The following is a 20,926-nucleotide window of genomic DNA, read 5'->3' on the forward strand; positions in this document are numbered from 1 at the left end:
CAACAGTAAGGCGATGTTTGCTTCTCTCAACACCCAAGGTCATCACAACCAAGAAAAATAATCCTCCTGTCCTATGAGGAGTCTAAACCCTAGTTACTAGATTAGGGATTCAAGCTAGTCAACTATGAGGATTCAAGCTAGTCGACTGCGGGGAGGTGATCCACTACCTAGAGTCCCCAATCAAAGTAGAACTAATGCCTAAGCAACATTTCCTTTGGTTCATAGACAAAATCGAGGCCAAAGTAGATTAGTGTCAAAAGGTGCAACTCACATTGACCAAGAGATCAGCAATAGTCAAGTTAGTACCTACTACCTCCTTGACAATCTACATGGCCTCTATGTTCCAATTCAAAAACACCTCATGAGAGCAGCTTGACAATTTATTCAAAACTTCTAGAAAAAGGAACATAAAAACACACTTGCTCAAATTCCATGGAGCAGCCTCACTGCTAACATGAGTGATGGGAGCTGCTAACACGAGTGATGGGAGGCTATGGGTTGGAGTCCATGATCACAAAATCTCAAAAATTGACAGACCAAACATGGCCTTTACTGCTAAGGCATTTGCTAGGTGAGGCATGGATTTGTGGTGTCAAATGGCTAGAAGCAAGATAGTAGTACAACATTGGAGGTGACCTCAAGGTTTAAGTGCCCAAATCCCAAATAGTACAAGAGCTAATCAGAGCTTGGAACTCCTAAGCAAGAACCTACAGTGGACAGAGGAATCTCAATAGAAGTGCAACATGTCTCTCTTGCTGAACATGTGGCTTCCTCCATTCTCCTACAACCCCCCTCATGCTCCAATGAGGGAGAAGCCCCCGGCATGGTGAAAAGAACACATGCAAAAGGACTGAGGACTTGAAGCAATATTTGGGATCCTCTTTTGCAGGGCTAGATAGACCCAGTCTAGATCAAGGAGCAGTTCAAACTGGCGGATCAGGAGCTGGAGGGGATCTCCAGATTCTCAGCAGACTTGAGAAGGAATTTCCTACTTCGTCGGTACCCCAGGATGACCCACATCGCTAATTAGCTCAGTGAAACTTGAACCAGCTTCTGGAATCCAGAAGGAATCGACACATGACATGGGCGGCACAGAGAAAGGAACCCCCTATGACTCGTGTGACGACATGGAACACAAGGCTGTAGCAGGCCTTCCACTAGATCAAGGAGCAGTTCAAACTGGCGGATCAGGACCTGGAGGGGATCTCCAGATTCTCAGCAGACTTGAGAAGGAATTTCCTACTTCGTTGGTACCCCAGGGTGACCCACATCGCTAAATATCTCAACGAAACTTGAACCAGCTTCTGGAATCCAGAAGGAATCGACACATGACATGGGCGGCACGGAGAAAGGAACCCCTACGACTCGTGTGACGACATGGAACAGAAGGCTGTAGCAGGCCTTCCACTAGATCAAGGAGCAGTTCAAACTGGCGGATCAGGACCTGGAGGGGATCTCCAGATTCTCAGCAGACTTGAGAAGGAATTTCCTACTTCGTTGGTACCCCAGGATGACCCACATCGCTAAATATCTCAACGAAACTTGAACCAGCTTCTGGAATCCAGAAGGAATCGACACATGACATAGGCGGCATGGAGAAAGGAACTCCCTATGACTTGTGTGACGACATGGAACAGAAAGCTGTAGCAGGCCTGGAAGGCTACAAAATCCAATAAACTTAGCATCTTGCCATGGAGAATCAACTCTGAATAAGCTCCCAGTCACACAGAAGATGGCCAACATTCTCAAGATTCCCCAATTTTGTGTACAGGGCAGAAGTAAAGAAGAGAGAACAATCCATCTCTTGGAGAGAAAGGCCCTGAAGTCAGACAGGTTTCAATTCTCCAAAGAGATGAATAAAAGGTGCAAACCTCAACAAGTCCATCACCATGAGGATGACACTCTTTGGAGACCTCGCGGGAAGAGATGGATCTACAATGACTCTAGTGAATTCCGTGAGGGTAGCAACCCTCAACTATATATGGCCATGACTCTAGTGAATTCCGTGAGGGTAGCAACCCTCAACTATATATGGCCATGAAGAGTCTCCCCATTGGAGGATGTTGAAGGTCTCAGAACCCAACCTCTAGCTTTCCTAGGAAAAGTAGTGAAGAGTCATCGGATACTTGACATGTTTTGTAGAGAGCTTCGCTTGATTGCATAGAGCCATGATGTATACATAACTGCATTCGGCAACCACCGGATTGCCAATTAATAAGAGACCATACCAAAATCAAAGACACCTACCGGCACCATCTCACATTTTGGTATTAACACTTACAGATTACAGCTCATCAAAGCTAGCAAAAGAAAAACAAATTCAGTTTAATAACTTCTGCAACCACCAGATAGCCAAGCCAATTCAGTGCATCAGAAACCAACACATATACCTGAAGTTTGGCAGTAGACATCCACCTTTCAAGAATTCTGTATTCAAGCGTGAACAGGTTCAACTGATTCCTTAAACAATATGCTGCTTGCAATGGGCATAGAAAGTGATGCAATTGGAAAAACAATTTGTACTCTGCAGAGACAGAGTAAACCCCACCAGCAACATACCAATTTCCCTTCGCACAAAATATAATTTTAACCCATATAAATCAACAACATATAAGTTCTGCACAGCAGCACATTAGCTACACTACACAATGTCTATCTTTCGGAGCCACACTGTAAGGCTTCATACTACCAAGGCTTACAGTGTGCCTAATACAAGTTTAGCACAGCAGCACAGATAGTCATCTTCATACTACCAAGGCTTAACAGTGTGCCTGATACAAGTACAGCACAGCAGCACAGGTAGTCGTTATCCCTATAAATCTTCAGTTACTCCAAAAAGACATCACATTCTAACCCTATGATGCTCAGAGAACGGACGAAGAGATAATGTAGCCAAACTACACACCATCTATCTTTGAGAACCATACTGTAGGCCATCATACCACAAGGCTAACACTGTGCCTCTCAACACACAAGCTGCACACTGCACAGATCAATGAAACCCCCCTAACTCTTGCGATAACCCAAATAGACATTACATTCTAAATCAATGATGCTGAAGGATGGACAAAGTGGTACTGTTGCCACACTACACACAATCTATCATTGAGAGCCACACTGCAAGCCTTCATACTACAAGGTTAAAGGTATGAACATCCAGATATAACCTATATTGCTAGGTACATGCAAAGACCCTTTGGTATGTTTATGCACAAGTGCAAGATTGTCAGCACTATGCTTGGATCATACATTAGCATACTTATTGGATCCAACTGTACAATACAATCAGAGGTCCGATGCAATGAATTAACTAGAAATGATTCCCAAATACTGACATAAAATAGACTGCACAGTACACAAGAAAGTTTTAAACATTGCCTCGAAGCAGACATGCAATCTTGCTCTGGCTGGCATTGGCACATATACTTGTTTACAGGCATCGAATCTTGCTTTGAAATGCAAATCATCTTCTGGCTGGCATCAGCACATTTACTTGATTTACAGGGGTAGACAGCTTGCTCTCAGTGCTACTAATAAACATCAATAATCATACCATAGTGAACAGCAATGACTTGCACCAAACAAGGCACACCTTTTTCTCAAGCTTAATTCAGTAGTCATTAGTACACAAAGTACAAATGTGTACAAATGAATAGTACACAAACTACTGCACTCTTCAGTACCTAACAGCACAAACAAGAAAACTACTAGAATAAATGTACACACACATCTGCAACCTCTTGGAATACATGGATGAAAACCTCTATCCTCTCATGCAGCAGTGACAGTAACTAGCTCAACTGAACAAGATGTGATGTGTTTAGGTTCCGAACTCATGCAGCAGTCCTAATAACTGGCTCAACAGAATGAGACATGTAACTTGTTTTACCACAACCTTTTTTAACAGTATTGTTTTGCACCAAAAAGCATCAAACCATGTCTTATAAATAGATGATTCAGTTGTGTTGCCAGTACTCAAGCCACAGATACACTCGTCTGAAGAAAGGAAGCCAAAACTTGACAAATCAGAACTCCCAACAGTATGGTCTTTCCAAAGATAACAATCATAGTTTCCAAAAAGTTATAATGGGAAGTTAAAATCTGGGAAGTAGTATTAACTCCAAAGTCTTCTTTCATTTCTTCCAACAAGATAAGAGACCTGGCATCCATGACAGAGTAACTAAAGCTATTTCCCACTACCACGCTTTTCTTGTATTGTCATGGATCTCAAGCCCTTGTTTCACTTTCCAACTACATTCCATCTAACCACACAATCTTGTTCCATCCTTTGGCAGCGTTGCCTGGCTACATGTGAGACAAAATCTAAATACAGCAAACCACTCTGTAGCAGGATGATTGGAGTTGAGCGGATATGGTTTCCTACCTTCAAGACAACCTAAAAGTCAGTCCCAAGAATGGCTTGAACTTGAAAATTAACAAACGAAAAGGAACCAAAACTAAGAAAGCATGCAAAATGGGTTACCAGAACCAATTTAATCAGCAGATGCGTTTTTTGCAGAATCCTCTGGTTTCCATTCATCAGTCCCCTCTACCATGTCCTCACCCTCGACTTTTGTTTCAGCCTCTGACTTGTCATCCACCTGAGATAAAGTTGCAACTTGTCAAGAAACTTACACGTTTCTCTCACCTATTTATCTTTCTGGAAGATGTACATGAACCAGCTAAGAAGTATACTTAGTCCGGAATGGAATGTACATGGAACAAAATCATATGGATTACTACCCGAACAAGACTATTTATGTCACCAGTAGTCAGGAAAAACAGTAGTAAAGTTGGCAGGGCAACAATACCTTCTCGCCGGCATCCTCGCCATTGGTCACAGCTTCACCATCCGTCTTTTGCTTCTTCAGAGCAGGTACCTTGGGAGTTTTATTATAATCCCAACCAAGGATGGAACACACAGCCCTCCCATAAGCTCGATGCTCTGGCCGCTTAAGGGTTCTTTGAACTTTAGAAGCATGCATGACTAAGCTAACTAGATTGTTAAATTTCTTGGTGGGCTTGCCATCTATACTGTAGCAAACAAGGCACTCAAAGGTACCACGACTGCATTTGTCCACATACAGCTGCCGCAATTCTTGGTTCTCCTCGAAAGACTTGGTGAAGAACTCAAATCCCTTATCTTCTCTCTCCTTTTCTTCCTCGGGAGTCAATGTCTCCTGTTTTGGAGCCTCCTCTTCCTGCTTAGGTAACTTCTCAGCCTCTCCATCAGCCTTCACCTCACCCTCCACATTGGGAAGTTGCTCCTCATTCTTCTCTTCATGTTCAATTCCAAGAAATTCAGAGATGGACTTGCATGCCCCTCTTTGAAGCTCTAGTGAAGCTTCTGCCTCTTTCTTCTCTTCTTCAGTCAGAGGAACGGCCTCTTGTACTTTCTTCTCCTTGAAAGCCTCAGCACCTGCAGACTTCTTCTCGCCATCTTGCTTTGTCTCAGCTTCTTTCTGTGCCATCTGTCTCTCCTTGGCAAGCCGCTTTCGCCGTGCTTTCTTGGACTCTCCCGACTCTCCCTCGATTGCCTTTTGGCCTACTGGCTTGTCGTTCTTCTTCCCTTCTGGCTCTTTCCTCTTGACACCAGCAACAGGCTCCTTTTTCTTGCCAGGATTGTTGTCTGCTGCAGCATTCCCGCCTGTTCTATAAAGACTGTGCAGCTCCTTGGTTTCTTGAGCTAATCGCTCAGCTGCGGTCAGTTTCTTGGTCTTTGCAGGGGTTCCTTTCTTACCCTGTTGTTGCAAGGTCTGCTGAACAGGCTTCGGCCCGTTTTTGCCCTTCGGAGCAGGTTTGAAACCCTTCTTCCTCGGCCCTAGGTTCTGCGCAGGAGGAGGGGCCCGCCTCTTCGGCCTTCCATTGCCGCCACGCGCAGGAGCTCTATATAGTTTCTCATACCTAGGAGCAGGCAGCACTTCTACCTGGTAAGAAGGATCTACTCTACTCGCATAGCCGGAGAGGGGAACCCTAGAGTAGGAAGGATACTGAGGCTGTAGCTCAGCCGTTGCAGGTAAGGCATAAGCTCTGTCTGCGTAGGTTGGAACGGCCTCACGACTTGCGTATCGGTAGGAAGGGGGAGGGGAGGGATACGCACCGTAATAGCCTGCGGAGGCAGGCGCGGCGGTGTAAGCAGAGAGGCCTGTCCGGTAGGGATCCCGCGAAAGGTAGTAGCCGTCCATGGCGAGCCGGGTGAGCTACCGAAGCGTGCCGAGGGGGAGGCAGAAGAGCCGAACCGCAGCAAGGGTGGGGTGTTGCTATGGTAGTCTCAGTGGCCTCCTCAGTTAGGGAAGGGAGAAAACCCTAAGAAGAAGAAGAAGAAGAAGAAGAAGAAGTCCCAGTAGAGGTGTAGCAAGAGGGGAGAAATTGTTGCCACCGCAACGGCTCTCTCTTGTTAAGGTTTAGGGGGAGGTGGACAGGGGAGTAGGGGAAAGAATGGAGCAAATGTAAAGAAGATATTTTCCGTTCACACCGGTGCTCTTTGAAGGACCCCATCATGCCTTGCATTGCATTTTATACTCGTATGCTCATTGGTGGTAATTGTGGTGAGGTTTCATAATTGGGCATTGGGGTTCACTTGCACGAGTACCGAGACATACTTGTTTGTGCATGCAAGTAAATGAACTTTTGGATGCATGGCTATGCACAAGCCTAGGTCAATGGTGGACATGCAAGGTGACTGGATGCCCAAACAAGAGAGAATGAGGCCGACTTTATGGTGAGAGGAGAGAGAAAAGGTGAGCAACGATCCAATATCCATCCAATTGCCACATAAGTGAAGGTGCTAAGCAACACTAGCAATACATGCACAAGTAATCAACAACTATGGCAACTTACACATGTCAATTTGACCTGTGCATGTCCTACTCCTAGCCCTAAGTGGATGTTGAAACGGATATCTATATTGAGCATGGCCATAGTGGACACCCATCAGTCATGGGACACAACAACATCTACATAGTGCCTTTCCTTGAGAATAGAGGAGGGACCACGACTAGACCAACACACGTGTTGACTGAATTGTCTAAAGGTTATGGTTCACACACAATTAGTTTCTCCGTTAGAGAGTTCAACTCTTCAAATGTTAAGTTAAAGGCCTTTGCATTGCAAGCAAATCATCAAGTAAGTGTCAACCATTCTAAGAACTATGAATATAAAATCATTGATGATGGTGTGCTGCAAGCATAACACCATGTAGTCCTAGAATGTTGGTATAGGATATGTCCTAGCACGTTGGTATAGGATATGTATGCTAAATAACTTCTTCACATGTGTGCCTAGTTTAGGCAAGTCATGGAAGCACTCGGGTGTTGATGAAGATGTACCACACCCACTTCAAGCAAACCTTTGCCATGCAACAAGTCCCTATACAAAAGAACTAGATTGTGGTCACCTTTTTGAGTTCCTTTAACCAATGCAATGACCCACTCTCAATGCTTATTTTTTGTTGTTAACCCCAAACAAAGAAGGTTACAAAATAATGGTAAAAATTCAAGTCAATAATTCACAGTCAAAGGCATAGTCAAAGTATTCAAAATATGGTCAAACGAGTCAAGGAGACTAACTAATGCTCTAGGAACAACACCAAAGCTAGTTGCAATATAAAAAGGATGCCACAAATAAAGACAATAGATTTTATGAACAGAAAACCACGAGCATTAGAAGTCCACAAATAGAATATTAAATTTAATAGGTATATCTCATTTTATCCTGGTGGGGTGTGTGCTATTAAAGTCAAGCTCATTCCCATGCAAATTGGAGCCATATTTTGTATATTTGAAGCTTTTATTCATGCATGCACATAAGAGTCACAAAATATGGGGATCCATGGGGAAGTCTTGTTGAGATAAAGGCTAATGACTAAAGGATAAGTCGGTACCCCTTCCATATGTACACATTGTACATTCATATATAAGTGAAGATAATAAGGCTCTCTCTCTCTCTCTCTCTCTCTCTCTCTCTCTCTCTCTCTCTCTCTCTCTCTCTCTCTCTCTCTCTCTCTCTCTCTCTCTCTCTTTTTCGTAAAAGGTAATTGTATTAATTACGAAAAATACAAGATTACTTGATTACAAGATAGTTGATGACACTAAGCCATCAGGAGAAAAAGTTCTCTCGCTCGCTCTCTCTCTTTCTGATTACAAGAGGCACGAGGGCCGTAGGCCAACGTGGGGAAAAGCCCAGTAGTAATGCACTACAAAGTTACACGAATCATGGCAACGACCCAGAGGCAATTGCCATATGCCAAGGAAGCAAATCCTCCCGAGGGAGTAAGTCGGCGTGTCGGATGAGATCTAACTGCCAGTGCAAGAGGCCTTAAAGCCTGGCAACATGGCGCGGTATATTAGAGGCCGAATCAAAGAGAAAAGCATTGCATGTGGTCCAAATGTGCCAGCATCCCCAGTATCTAAAAAAGTAAAATAATATCTTCATGTGCAACTGTGGCGGTGTGGGGTACTTCGGGCGCACAAAGACCCAGTCGAAAGGAGTTAGCGAGGAGCCCACCACAGTGCGCCAAATGTGCGACAAGAGTAACCAGATATTCTTGGCGAGCGGGCAAGAAAGAAAATGATGTCGAGCCGACTCCGCCGTAGTGGTACAGAAGAAGCAATTGCAATTGGAGATGCGACGCTTGGCAAGGGCCGAGGCAAGAGGAAGACCACCAATCATTACCCTCCAAAGAAAGACCTTGCATTTGAAAGGTGCCTTATTCAGCCAGCCCTCCATCAGCGTTGTTTGCCACCATGTCAGCGATTTCCGCAGTCCCCAAACAGTATTAGCTTTGTCACCCAGCCATTGGCGATCCTGAATAAGAAGATGATAGACCTGATTAGTAGAGGCCTTTTCCAGACTCAACCGGCCTACAAGGTCCCAGTCCTGCCAAGGGCGATCCACCGCCACGGCAGGAAAGGGTTGCCTGCCCTGAAGCTCCGCTGAAAGCTTTTCCCATAAATCACGGTATACGCGCAGGATCTTGAAAAGTCGCCTAGCAGTCCGAAAGGATACGAGGACGTTGCGCGTGGCAAGGGTAGCATCCGCAACCGACGTCACACCTAAACAGGCCATGCGGTTAAATCGCAGTCTGAGCTGATGTTTATCTTCCCATGAAAGAAGTCTCGATACTGCCAACAATTCCAGCTGAAAGGAGTTAGTCTGCAAGCGGTCCCCTACGGGTGCCAACGGGCCTTTTTGAGCACCACTTTCCAAGAGTCGACCAAGTGCAGTAACAAAGGGGAAGAGGAGCTGGAAAAATGGGAGTCAGCATTAAGGACATGCCACCAGGAGGCCCGAAGCCGGGTATTGCCATGGCGGAGCCCGCTGTCCTCAAGAAAATAACGGGCTATGATGGTCCACGGGTGATGATCCACACACATGGCCCGAAAAAGGAACCAACGGAGAGCGAGCATATGATGTTCTGCATCCAAAAGAGCTCCACCACCCATGCGCTTAGGGGTACATGTATGTGACCATGAAATCCAAGAAATGCCTGCCTGCAGAGAATCCTTCTTTCATAGCATGAAACGGATGGGATGAGTGAGAGACTTCAAAGTAGTAGGCGTCCATGGCAACAAGGGCAGGAAATACGATAGCATTGGGAGCATAATTGACTGAGCCACTTTGAGGCGGACATGGAAGGGCCACGCTTGGGACTTCCAATACATAAACTTTGCCGCCAGTTTTTGTGAAATCCAGTCCAGCAGGTCCTTTGGCCGTACATCCACCCCCACTGGGTATCCAAGATGCCTGACAATAGAGCCACGGGAAACCACCTGGCCTTGCCAGCCTAATGACTGTAAATCAGGCTCCGTGCAACTGAGAATGGCGGACTTAAAGGCATTGATGCGAAGCCCAGAGGCTTGACCAAAAAGCGTCCAAACCTATAATGCCTTGCGAATGTTGTCCATGTCCGCCTGCAAAATCATGAAGGTGTCATCAGCCAAAGATTGGCTAATGAAGTGTTGGCCCAAAGGAAGAGACAGCCCTGCCAGCTAAGCTGAATCTGCCATGGAAGATAACATTGAAAGGACCGGGTGAGTCGCCAGGGCAAAGAAGAGCTCATTAGCGTTTGATTATGTGGAAAAGGCGTGCAAGGACAAAGGGCTCAGTAACCCCACCATTGAGCATAACTCTGGATGAAGCCGCAACACTAATGGTGTAGATCAATCGGGACATGCGAGTACCAAAGCCCATAGCAGACATGAGATCTGCAATGAAAGACCAGTCCACATAATCAAACGCCTTTTCCAAGTCCAATTGAATCAAGACCACTTCCTGACCGGAGTGTCGTGCATAGTCAATAGCCATTTGCACATTTAAGATATTATGCCGAATGTTGCGGCCCTTAATGAAACCATATTGGAGAGGATGCACAATAGCGGGAAGGTGCTTGTGAAGCCGATTCGCCAGCACTTTGGAGTAGATTTTATACATGGAGCCCATCAAAGAGATTGGTCTCCAGTGTTGCAGCTTTGACGGCGAAGGGACCTTTGGAATCAGTTTGATAAGGCCTTCTTTCCATGAGGAGGGCATGACCCCCGTTTCCCAAACCTGTTGAAACAATACCACCAATGGCTTCACCAACTGCGTGGCTGAGCTCTGAAAGAATTCGTTAGTGAGACCATCCCAGCCAGGACTTTTATCCGTCGACAGGTGCAACAAAACGTCCATGACCTCCTCCTCGCAAATATCCGCCTCCAAAGTGGCTTGCATATCCAATGGAACCTGCTGGCGGACCAGATGATAGAAGACCGAGCGGGCATGCGTAACCTGGCTGGAAGGCAAGGGGGAAGAACCAAGGAGTTCCATAAAATAATTTCTGCACATATTGACAATGGTCTGCGGATCAGTGACCATGCGACCCTCCGGATCCTGGAGTCTGGTCATATTGTCGCGAGCCGGAGACACATGCAAGGCGCGAAAGAACTTATGAGACTGGCAGGCACTATCTTGCAAAGTGTCAGTCAAGGTATGCAGCTTGGCCTGCTGATAAGATTTCAACTGAAATACTTGAAGAAGATGGGCCACACGCCTCTCTAATGACAGCAGAAAATCATCATCTGGGGAATCCAGGATCAAGGAGCGGACCAAAGCCAGTAGCTTCTCTGCTGCAGATCGGCGACGGCGACAAAGAGATGCATGATGGATTCCATACTGCCGAGCAACACGCCGTACATTAGAGAGCAACCGTGCGAATGAAGGCAAGCCCTCAGAGGCGAAGTCCAATAAGAACCTCTCGATCAGTTGCTGCATATAGCCTTGAAAAATTGAATGCTTCAAATAAGAGGAGTTGAAACGTAACGGGAGCCTATCCAGCAACTGCATAAAAGGTGCAATAGATTGTGCCCGCATTTCCAGCTGAAGGGGGAAATGATCCGACAATGCATACTGCTGCAAGACCTTCATTTCCAGCATCTCGGGAAGAAAATCCTCCCCCTGCATGATATACATTCTGTCTAGCCGCGACCAAGTAGTGGCATATTGTGCAGAATGAAAAGTAAACCCCGAAAAAGAAGGGTGAAGCCAGGACCAAAGATCCTGCTTAAGAACATGCAAAGCAAAGGAATTCCACACCCGGCTTTCCGACACATCCATTACCGAATGCGTTGAGGTGGACTGAGAAGAGTGAATACACATATTAAAATCTCCCATCAAGAGCCCCCTTCGGCCATGTGACATGGAGCCCTGCAAAGTGGACCAAAGATCCCGTCTGGATGCGGGATCATTCGGCGCATAGAGGCCCAATAACCATAAAATCTCTCCTTCAAATAAGACTTCGATAACCAGAAAGCGGCCCTGCACATCATTTTTAATAAGGACAGGCTGATATTTCTCATGGACAATCATCAGTACGCCCGAATAGTGCGTAGCATGGGTGCCTGCATAAAACAGACGGAATCCATAACAATCCACAACTTTCCCTGCTTCAGCGTGACTTTTGTGCTCAACTGCACACAATACATCCCACTGATTTTCATGCAACACGGTCCACATGGCATGTTGCTTATGGGAGAGCAAATGCCTCGCACATTCCATGTGGCTAGCTTCATATCTCTTCAAAAAAGAAAGTCAGGAACGAGGCACCTGTTGCCTCGATTTCACCTTATCCGCGAGAGCATCCAGGACGCCCTCATCCAGAAAATCAGCCAATACTGCAAAAGAATTCTGGCGACCTGCTTTAGAGGTAGAGGGTAAATCTACTGCCTTGGGAGTGGGGCGGGGATAACGCCGATCCCAGGGAGTAATCACATTACCTTTGGTATCAAACGCCAGCTTAGCAGGAGGGCCTTTGGGACCATCAGTATAGACTTTCCTTGGAGCCTGATTACGGGGGGCAGGCGGTGCCACAGTACGCGGAGCCTGCTGTGAAGTGACCATTTCTTTTCTGCGTGTATACGTGCGCACGGAATCCTGGGAAATAGGAGGCCCAGGATCTGCCAGGCCTGCATCCAACTTTTTACCTTTTTTTGGACGTGCCTCAATCCAGTCCATACGACGGGAATCCAAACCCAGGACCGGTTGTTTGCCTTTATCCATGACTTCCTGGGGCGGAGCATCAAGCACCATGTCGTCCTTGGGCAGCACAACCTGTGCATCCTCCAAAGACGGTTTCCTTTCAGGGCATTCAGCCATGAAATGCCCCAATTTCCCACATGAAAAGCAGTGCCCCGCAAAGTTGCCCCATTTCAAGCGAAAATGCAGAGGATGCATGCCTGAACAACTGAGGCGAAGCCAGGCGGGCCTTTTCCTGGCCGTGTCCCATAACATGCATAAACGGTTCCGGTTCATTGCCCTAAGGCTTGGGGGAACCAACACCGTGCCCACAGCCGCCATTGCATCCTTCAACATTGGCCAATAGACCGCCGGACAATTTTCCACTTCCACCCACACCGGGCATTCTCGTTGAAGCAGACGCTGGAAGTCAGCCATGGGGCGCCATGGTACAACATGGACCAGGCGGCGATCAAAGAATAGTGGCAACTTGGACAGGAGCTCAGCTCGATGCATTTCCGATTTCAAGAGCACCTCATAAAAGCCGCGAGGTCCAAGGAAGATCTCCTCAACACACTCCCCTTGCAACAAATGGTGCATCCATTGGCGAATATGCGACAGCACTGGGATCCTGCCAATGAAGAAAAGGATAACTGCACGATCATAAAAGACCGAGAAGGATCTCAAGACTAATTTAGGGTCCACCGTAGCTTCCAGCACATCATCCGTTGCCGCTTCAGAAAAAGATTCAGTATTATGCTGGACATAGTCACCAAGCAAAGTATTGGCAAAGTCTAGCAAATGTTCCCAGTCAATTTTCTGCGAATCCACAGGATCAGCGGCCACTTGCGCATAGCAGCGTTCCTGAGAACCCATTGGGTACTCAGAAGTATGCTTGGTGCGTTTGCCAGCAGGCGGCAGTTCAGAACCCGGAGGCAGCTCCTCCGTGCATGGCACCATATCCTCTGTCTCCTCTGCATCGGAATCAGGGCCAAGGGTTGTCGCCGTCTGGTCAAGAAAATCCATATCCAGGCCAGCCATACTGCTGTCTTCTCGTTCGCACTCTCTCTCTCGCTCTCGCTCTCTTTCTTTCCTGTACCGCGGCGCTGGCAAAGGACGGATTCCACAAACACAGCCAATGAAACCAGAAATTTACATGTCAGCCAGAGTCGTGGCCTGTCCCACGAACGCGTGTGGCAGGGCGTAACCCTAACAGTGCAAGGGCCTGAGGGTGGGACACAGGTCTGGCAGTCGACAGTAGCACGGGATAGTCGAGGGCGCAGGGCAGGGGCCTTGCCAGCAGAAACCCTAGACATAGAGGGCAAACGAACGAAATGCTGGTGCAGAGCCCACCACTCAGGCGGGCGACAACAGGGCAGGGGCCGCTGGCGATGGGCCGACCAGCAGCGGGGCAAGGGACCCAGTCGCGCCCTACGGAACAGGACGCCAGGGGCAGCCGCGGCCAACGGGGCGTCAGGGGCGGGCAACAGGTGACAGGCCTGCAGGCGACGGGCAGTTGCAGGCGACGGGCAGCTGCAGGCGACGGGCGGCAGGCAGCGGCAGGCGACGACGTGCGCAGACGACGGTGAACCTGGCTATGGCGGCGCGACTGGATCTTGAAAAGTCGCCTAGCAGTCCGAAAGGATACGAGGACGTTGCGCGTGGCAAGGGTAGCATCCGCAACCGACGTCACACCTAAACAGGCCATGCGGTTAAATCGCAGTCTGAGCTGATGTTTATCTTCCCATGAAAGAAGTCTCGATACTGCCAACAATTCCAGCTGAAAGGATTTAGTCTGCAAGCGGTCCCCTACGGGTGCCAACGGGCCTTTTTGAGCACCACTTTCCAAGAGTCGACCAAGTGCAGTAACAAAGGGGAAGAGGAGCTGGAAAAATGGGAGTCAGCATTAAGGACATGCCACCAGGAGGCCCGAAGCCGGGTATTGCCATGGCGGAGCCCGCTGTCCTCAAGAAAATAACGGGCTATGATGGTCCACGGGTGATGATCCACACACATGGCCCGAAAAAGGGACCAACGGAGAGCGAGCATATGATGTTCTGCATCCAAAAGAGCTCCACCACCCATGCGCTTAGGGGTACATGTATGTGACCATGAAATCCAAGAAATGCCTGCCTGCAGAGAATCCTTCTTTCATAGCATGAAACGGATGGGATGAGTGAGAGGCTTCAAAGTAGTAGGCGTCCATGGCAACAAGGGCAGGAAATACGATAGCATTGGGAGCATAATTGACTGAGCCACTTTGAGGCGGACATGGAAGGGCCACGCTTGGGACTTCCAATACATAAACTTTGCCGCCAGTTTTTGTGAAATCCAGTCCAGCAGGTCCTTTGGCCGTACATCCACCCCCACTGGGTATCCAAGATGCCTGACAATAGAGCCACGGGAAACCACCTGGCCTTGCCAGCCTAATGACTGTAAATCAGGCTCCGTGCAACTGAGAATGGCGGACTTAAAGGCATTGATGCGAAGCCCAGAGGCTTGACCAAAAAGCGTCCAAACCTATAATGCCTTGCGAATGTTGTCCATGTCCGCCTGCAAAATCATGAAGGTGTCATCAGCCAAAGATTGGCTAATGAAGTGTTGGCCCAAAGGAAGAGACAGCCCTGCCAGCTAAGCTGAATCTGCCATGGAAGATAACATTGAAAGGACCGGGTGAGTCGCCAGGGCAAAGAAGAGCTCATTAGCGTTTGATTATGTGGAAAAGGCGTGCAAGGACAAAGGGCTCAGTAACCCCACCATTGAGCATAACTCTGGATGAAGCCGCAACACTAATGGTGTAGATCAATCGGGACATGCGAGTACCAAAGCCCATAGCAGACATGAGATCTGCAATGAAAGACCAGTCCACATAATCAAACGCCTTTTCCAAGTCCAATTGAAGACCACTTCCTGACAGGAGTGTCGTGCATAGTCAATAGCCATTTGCACATTTAAGATATTATGCCGAATGTTGCGGCCCTTAATGAAACCATATTGGAGAGGATGCACAATAGCGGGAAGGTGCTTGTGAAGCCGATTCGCCAGCACTTTGGAGTAGATTTTATACATGGAGCCCATCAAAGAGATTGGTCTCTAGTGTTGCAGCTTTGACGGCGAAGGGACCTTTGGAATCAGTTTGATAAGGCCTTCTTTCCATGAGGAGGGCATGACCCCCGTTTCCCAAACCTGTTGAAACAATACCACCAATGGCTTCACCAACTGCGTGGCTGAGCTCTGAAAGAATTCGTTAGTGAGACCATCCCAGCCAGGACTTTTATCCGTCGACAGGTGCAACAAAACGTCCATGACCTCCTCCTCGCAAATATCCGCCTCCAAAGTGGCTTGCATATCCAATGGAACCTGCTGGCGGACCAGATGATAGAAGACCGAGCGGGCATGCGTAACCTGGCTGGAAGGCAAGGGGGAAGAACCAAGGAGTTCCATAAAATAATTTCTGCACATATTGACAATGGTCTGCGGATCAGTGACCATGCGACCCTCCGGATCCTGGAGTCTGGTCATATTGTCGCGAGCCGGAGACACATGCAAGGCGCGAAAGAACTTATGAGACTGGCAGGCACTATCTTGCAAAGTGTCAGTCAAGGTATGCAGCTTGGCCTGCTGATAAGATTTCAACTGAAATACTTGAAGAAGATGGGCCACACGCCTCTCTAATGACAGCAGAAAATCATCATCTGGGGAATCCAGGATCAAGGAGCGGACCAAAGCCAGTAGCTTCTCTGCTGCAGATCGGCGACGGCGACAAAGAGATGCATGATGGATTCCATACTGCCGAGCAACACGCCGTACATTAGAGAGCAACTGTGCGAATGAAGGCAAGCCCTCAGAGGCGAAGTCCAATAAGAACCTCTCGATCAGTTGCTGCATATAGCCTTGAAAAATTGAATGCTTCAAATAAGAGGAGTTGAAACGTAACGGGAGCCTATCCAGCAACTGCATAAAAGGTGCAATAGATTGTGCCCGCATTTCCAGCTGAAGGGGGAAATGATCCGACAACGCATACTGCTGCAAGACCTTCATATCCAGCATCTCGGGAAGAAAATCCTCCCCCTGCATGATATACATTCTGTCCAGCCGCGACCAAGTAGTGGCATATTGTGCAGAATGAAAAGTAAACCCCGAAAAAGAAGGGTGAAGCCAGGACCAAAGATCCTGCTTAAGAACATGCAAAGCAAAGGAATTCCACACCCGGCTTTCCGACACATCCATTACCGAATGCGTTGAGGTGGACTGAGAAGAGTGAATACACATATTAAAATCTCCCATCAAGAGCTCCCTTCGGCCATGTGACATGGAACCCTGCAAAGTGGACCAAAGATCCCGTCTGGATGCGGGATCATTCGGCGCATAGAGGCCCAATAACCATAAAATCTCTCCTTCAAATAAGACTTCGATAACCAGAAAGCGGCCCTGCACATCATTTTTAATAAGGACAGGCTGATATTTCTCATGGACAATCATCAGTACGCCCGAATAGTGCGTAGCATGGGTGCCTGCATAAAACAGACGGAATCCATAACAATCCACAACTTTCCCTGCTTCAGCGTGACTTTTGTGCTCAACTGCACACAATACATCCCACTGATTTTCATGCAACACGGTCCACATGGCATGTTGCTTATGGGAGAGCAAATGCCTCGCACATTCCATGTGGCTAGCTTCATATCTCTTCAAAAAAGAAAGTCAGGAACGAGGCACCTGTTGCCTCGATTTCACCTTATCCGCGAGAGCATCCAGGACGCCCTCATCCAGAAAATCAGCCAATACTGCAAAAGAATTCTGGCGACCTGCTTTAGAGGTAGAGGGTAAATCTACTGCCTTGGGAGTGGGGCGGGGATAACGCCGATCCCAGGGAGTAATCACATTACCTTTGGTATCAAACGCCAGCTTAGCAGGAGGGCCTTTGGGACCATCAGTATAGACTTTCCTTGGAGCCTGATTACGGGGGGCAGGCGGTGCCGCAGTACGCGGAGCCTGCTGTGAAGTGACCATTTCTTTTCTGCGTGTATACGTGCGCACGGAATCCTGGGAAACAGGAGGCCCAGGATCTGCCAGGCCTGCATCCAACTTTTTACCTTTTTTTGGACGTGCCTCAATCCAGTCCATACGACGGGAATCCAAACCCAGGACCGGTTGTTTGCCTTTATCCATGACTTCCTGGGGCGGAGCATCAAGCACCATGTCGTCCTTGGGCAGCACAACCTGTGCATCCTCCAAAGACGGTTTCCTTTCAGGGCATTCAGCCATGAAATGCCCCAATTTCCCACATGAAAAGCAGTGCCCCGCAAAGTTGCCCCATTTCAAGCGAAAATGCAGAGGATGCATGCCTGAACAACTGAGGCGAAGCCAGGCGGGCCTTTTCCTGGCCGTGTCCCATAACATGCATAAACGGTTCCGGTTCATTGCCCTAAGGCTTGGGGGAACCAACACCGTGCCCACAGCCGCCATTGCATCCTTCAACATTGGCCAATAGACCGCCGGACAATTTTCCACTTCCACCCACACCGGGCATTCTCGTTGAAGCAGACGCTGGAAGTCAGCCATGGGGCGCCATGGTACAACATGGACCAGGCGGCGATCAAAGAATAGTGGCAACTTGGACAGGAGCTCAGCTCGATGCATTTCCGATTTCAAGAGCACCTCATAAAAGCCGCGAGGTCCAAGGAAGATCTCCTCAACACACTCCCCTTGCAACAAATGGTGCATCCATTGGCGAATATGCGACAGCACTGGGATCCTGCCAATGAAGAAAAGGATAACTGCACGATCATAAAAGACCGAGAAGGATCTCAAGACTAATTTAGGGTCCACCGTAGCTTCCAGCACATCATCCGTTGCCGCTTCAGAAAAAGATTCAGTATTATGCTGGACATAGTCACCAAGCAAAGTATTGGCAAAGTCTAGCAAATGTTCCCAGTCAATTTTCTGCGAATCCACAGGATCAGCGGCCACTTGCGCATAGGAGCGTTCCTGAGAACCCATTGGGTACTCAGAAGTATGCTTGGTGCGTTTGCCAGCAGGCGGCAGTTCAGAACCCGGAGGCAGCTCCTCCGTGCATGGCACCGTATCCTCTGTCTCCTCTGCATCGGAATCAGGGCCAAGGGTTGTCGCCGTCTGGTCAAGAAAATCCATATCCAGGCCAGCCATACTGCTGTCTTCTCGTTCGCACTCTCTCTCTCGCTCTCGCTCTCTTTCTTTCCTGTACCGCGGCGCTGGCAAAGGACGGATTCCACAAACACAGCCAATGAAACCAGAAATTTACATGTCAGCCAGAGTCGTGGCCTGTCCCACGAACGCGTGTGGCAGGGCGTAACCCTAACAGTGCAAGGGCCTGAGGGTGGGACACAGGTCTGGCAGTCGACAGCAGCACGGGATAGTCGAGGGCGCAGGGCAGGGGCCTTGCCAGCAGAAACCCTAGACATAGAGGGCAAACGAACGAAATGCTGGTGCAGAGCCCACCACTCAGGCGGGCGACAACAGGGCAGGGGCCGCTGGCGATGGGCCGACCAGCAGCGGGGCAAGGGACCCAGTCGCGCCCTACGGAACAGGACGCCAGGGGCAGCCGCGGCCAACGGGGCGTCAGGGGCGGGCAACAGGTGACAGGCCTGCAGGCGACGGGCAGTTGCAGGCGACGGGCAGCTGCAGGCGACGGGCGGCAGGCAGCGGCAGGCGACGACGTGCGCAGACGACGGTGAACCTGGCTATGGCGGCGCGACTGGATCTTGAAAAGTCGCCTAGCAGTCCGAAAGGATACGAGGACGTTGCGCGTGGCAAGGGTAGCATCCGCAACCGACGTCACACCTAAACAGGCCATGCGGTTAAATCGCAGTCTGAGCTGATGTTTATCTTCCCATGAAAGAAGTCTCGATACTGCCAACAATTCCAGCTGAAAGGAGTTAGTCTGCAAGCGGTCCCCTACGGGTGCCAACGGGCCTTTTTGAGCACCACTTTCCAAGAGTCGACCAAGTGCAGTAACAAAGGGGAAGAGGAGCTGGAAAAATGGGAGTCAGCATTAAGGACATGCCACCAGGAGGCCCGAAGCCAGGTATTGCCATGGCGGAGCCCGCTGTCCTCAAGAAAATAACGGGCTATGATGGTCCACGGGTGATGATCCACACACATGGCCCGAAAAAGGGACCAACGGAGAGCGAGCATATGATGTTCTGCATCCAAAAGAGCTCCACCACCCATGCGCTTAGGGGTACATGTATGTGACCATGAAATCCAAGAAATGCCTGCCTGCAGAGAATCCTTCTTTCATAGCATGAAACGGATGGGATGAGTGAGAGGCTTCAAAGTAGTAGGCGTCCATGGCAACAAGGGCAGGAAATACGATAGCATTGGGAGCATAATTGACTGAGCCACTTTGAGGCGGACATGGAAGGGCCACGCTTGGGACTTCCAATACATAAACTTTGCCGCCAGTTTTTGTGAAATCCAGTCCAGCAGGTCCTTTGGCCGTACATCCACCCCCACTGGGTATCCAAGATGCCTGACAATAGAGCCACGGGAAACCACCTGGCCTTGCCAGCCTAATGACTGTAAATCAGGCTTCGTGCAACTGAGAATGGCGGACTTAAAGGCATTGATGCGAAGCCCAGAGGCTTGACCAAAAAGCGTCCAAACCTATAATGCCTTGCGAATGTTGTCCATGTCCGCCTGCAAAATCATGAAGGTGTCATCAGCCAAAGATTGGCTAATGAAGTGTTGGCCCAAAGGAAGAGACAGCCCTGCCAGCTAAGCTGAATCTGCCATGGAAGATAACATTGAAAGGACCGGGTGAGTCGCCAGGGCAAAGAAGAGCTCATTAGCGTTTGATTATGTGGAAAAGGCGTGCAAGGACAAAGGGCTCAGTAACCCCACCATTGAGCATAACTCTGGATGAAGCCGCAACACTAATGGTGTAGATCAATCGGGACATGCGAGTACCAAAGCCCATAGCAGACATGAGATCTGCAATGAAAGACCAGTCCACATAATCAAACGCCTTTTCCAAGTCCAATTGAATCAAGACCACTTCCTGACTGGAGTGTCGTGCATAGTCAATAGCCATTTGCACATTTAAGATATTATGCCGAATGTTGCGGCCCTTAATGAAACCATATTGGAGAGGATGCACAATAGCGGGAAGGTGCTTGTGAAGCCGATTCGCCAGCACTTTGGAGTAGATTTTATACATGGAGCCCATCAAAGAGATTGGTCTCCAGTGTTGCAGCTTTGACGGCGAAGGGACCTTTGGAATCAGTTTGATAAGGCCTTCTTTCCATGAGGAGGGCATGACCCCCGTTTCCCAAACCTGTTGAAACAATACCACCAATGGCTTCACCAACTGCGTGGCTGAGCTCTGAAAGAATTCGTTAGTGAGACCATCCCAGCCAGGACTTTTATCCGTCGACAGGTGCAACAAAACGTCCAT

At 48.6% G+C, this 20,926-nt stretch overlaps 1 protein-coding gene across 1 annotated transcript; it reads right to left on the minus strand.

Annotated features, from left to right (window-relative positions):
* Nucleotides 1–3,939: 3,939 nt before the first annotated feature.
* On the minus strand, nucleotides 3,940–6,415 carry LOC148027543 (uncharacterized). The gene is made up of 3 exons (XM_087689268.1): nucleotides 4,812–6,415; nucleotides 4,484–4,601; nucleotides 3,940–4,384 (listed from the first exon to the last, which is right to left on the minus strand). The coding sequence occupies exons 1-2, from the start codon at nucleotides 6,183–6,185 to the stop codon at nucleotides 4,494–4,496; spliced, it is 1,482 nt and encodes a 493-aa protein (XP_087545394.1). The 5' UTR covers nucleotides 6,186–6,415; the 3' UTR covers nucleotides 3,940–4,384; nucleotides 4,484–4,493.
* Nucleotides 6,416–20,926: the final 14,511 nt, after the last annotated feature.

The sequence above is a fragment of the Lygodium microphyllum genome, chromosome 12 (assembly GCF_053477565.2).
Source record: "Lygodium microphyllum isolate KBCC chromosome 12, Lygodium_microphyllum_v1.1.10, whole genome shotgun sequence".
NCBI classification, from domain to species: domain Eukaryota; kingdom Viridiplantae; phylum Streptophyta; class Polypodiopsida; order Schizaeales; family Lygodiaceae; genus Lygodium; species Lygodium microphyllum.

Bases quoted from the DNA above. Each gene is read 5' to 3' on its own strand.
- LOC148027543 (XM_087689268.1), bottom strand. From the start codon at position 6,185: ATGGACGGCTACTACCTTTCGCGGGATCCCTACCGGACAGGCCTCTCT. The intron at 4,602-4,811 runs GTATTGTTGCCC...ACTTTATCTCAG, and splicing joins GCGAGGATGCCGGCGAGAAG to GTGGATGACAAGTCAGAGGC.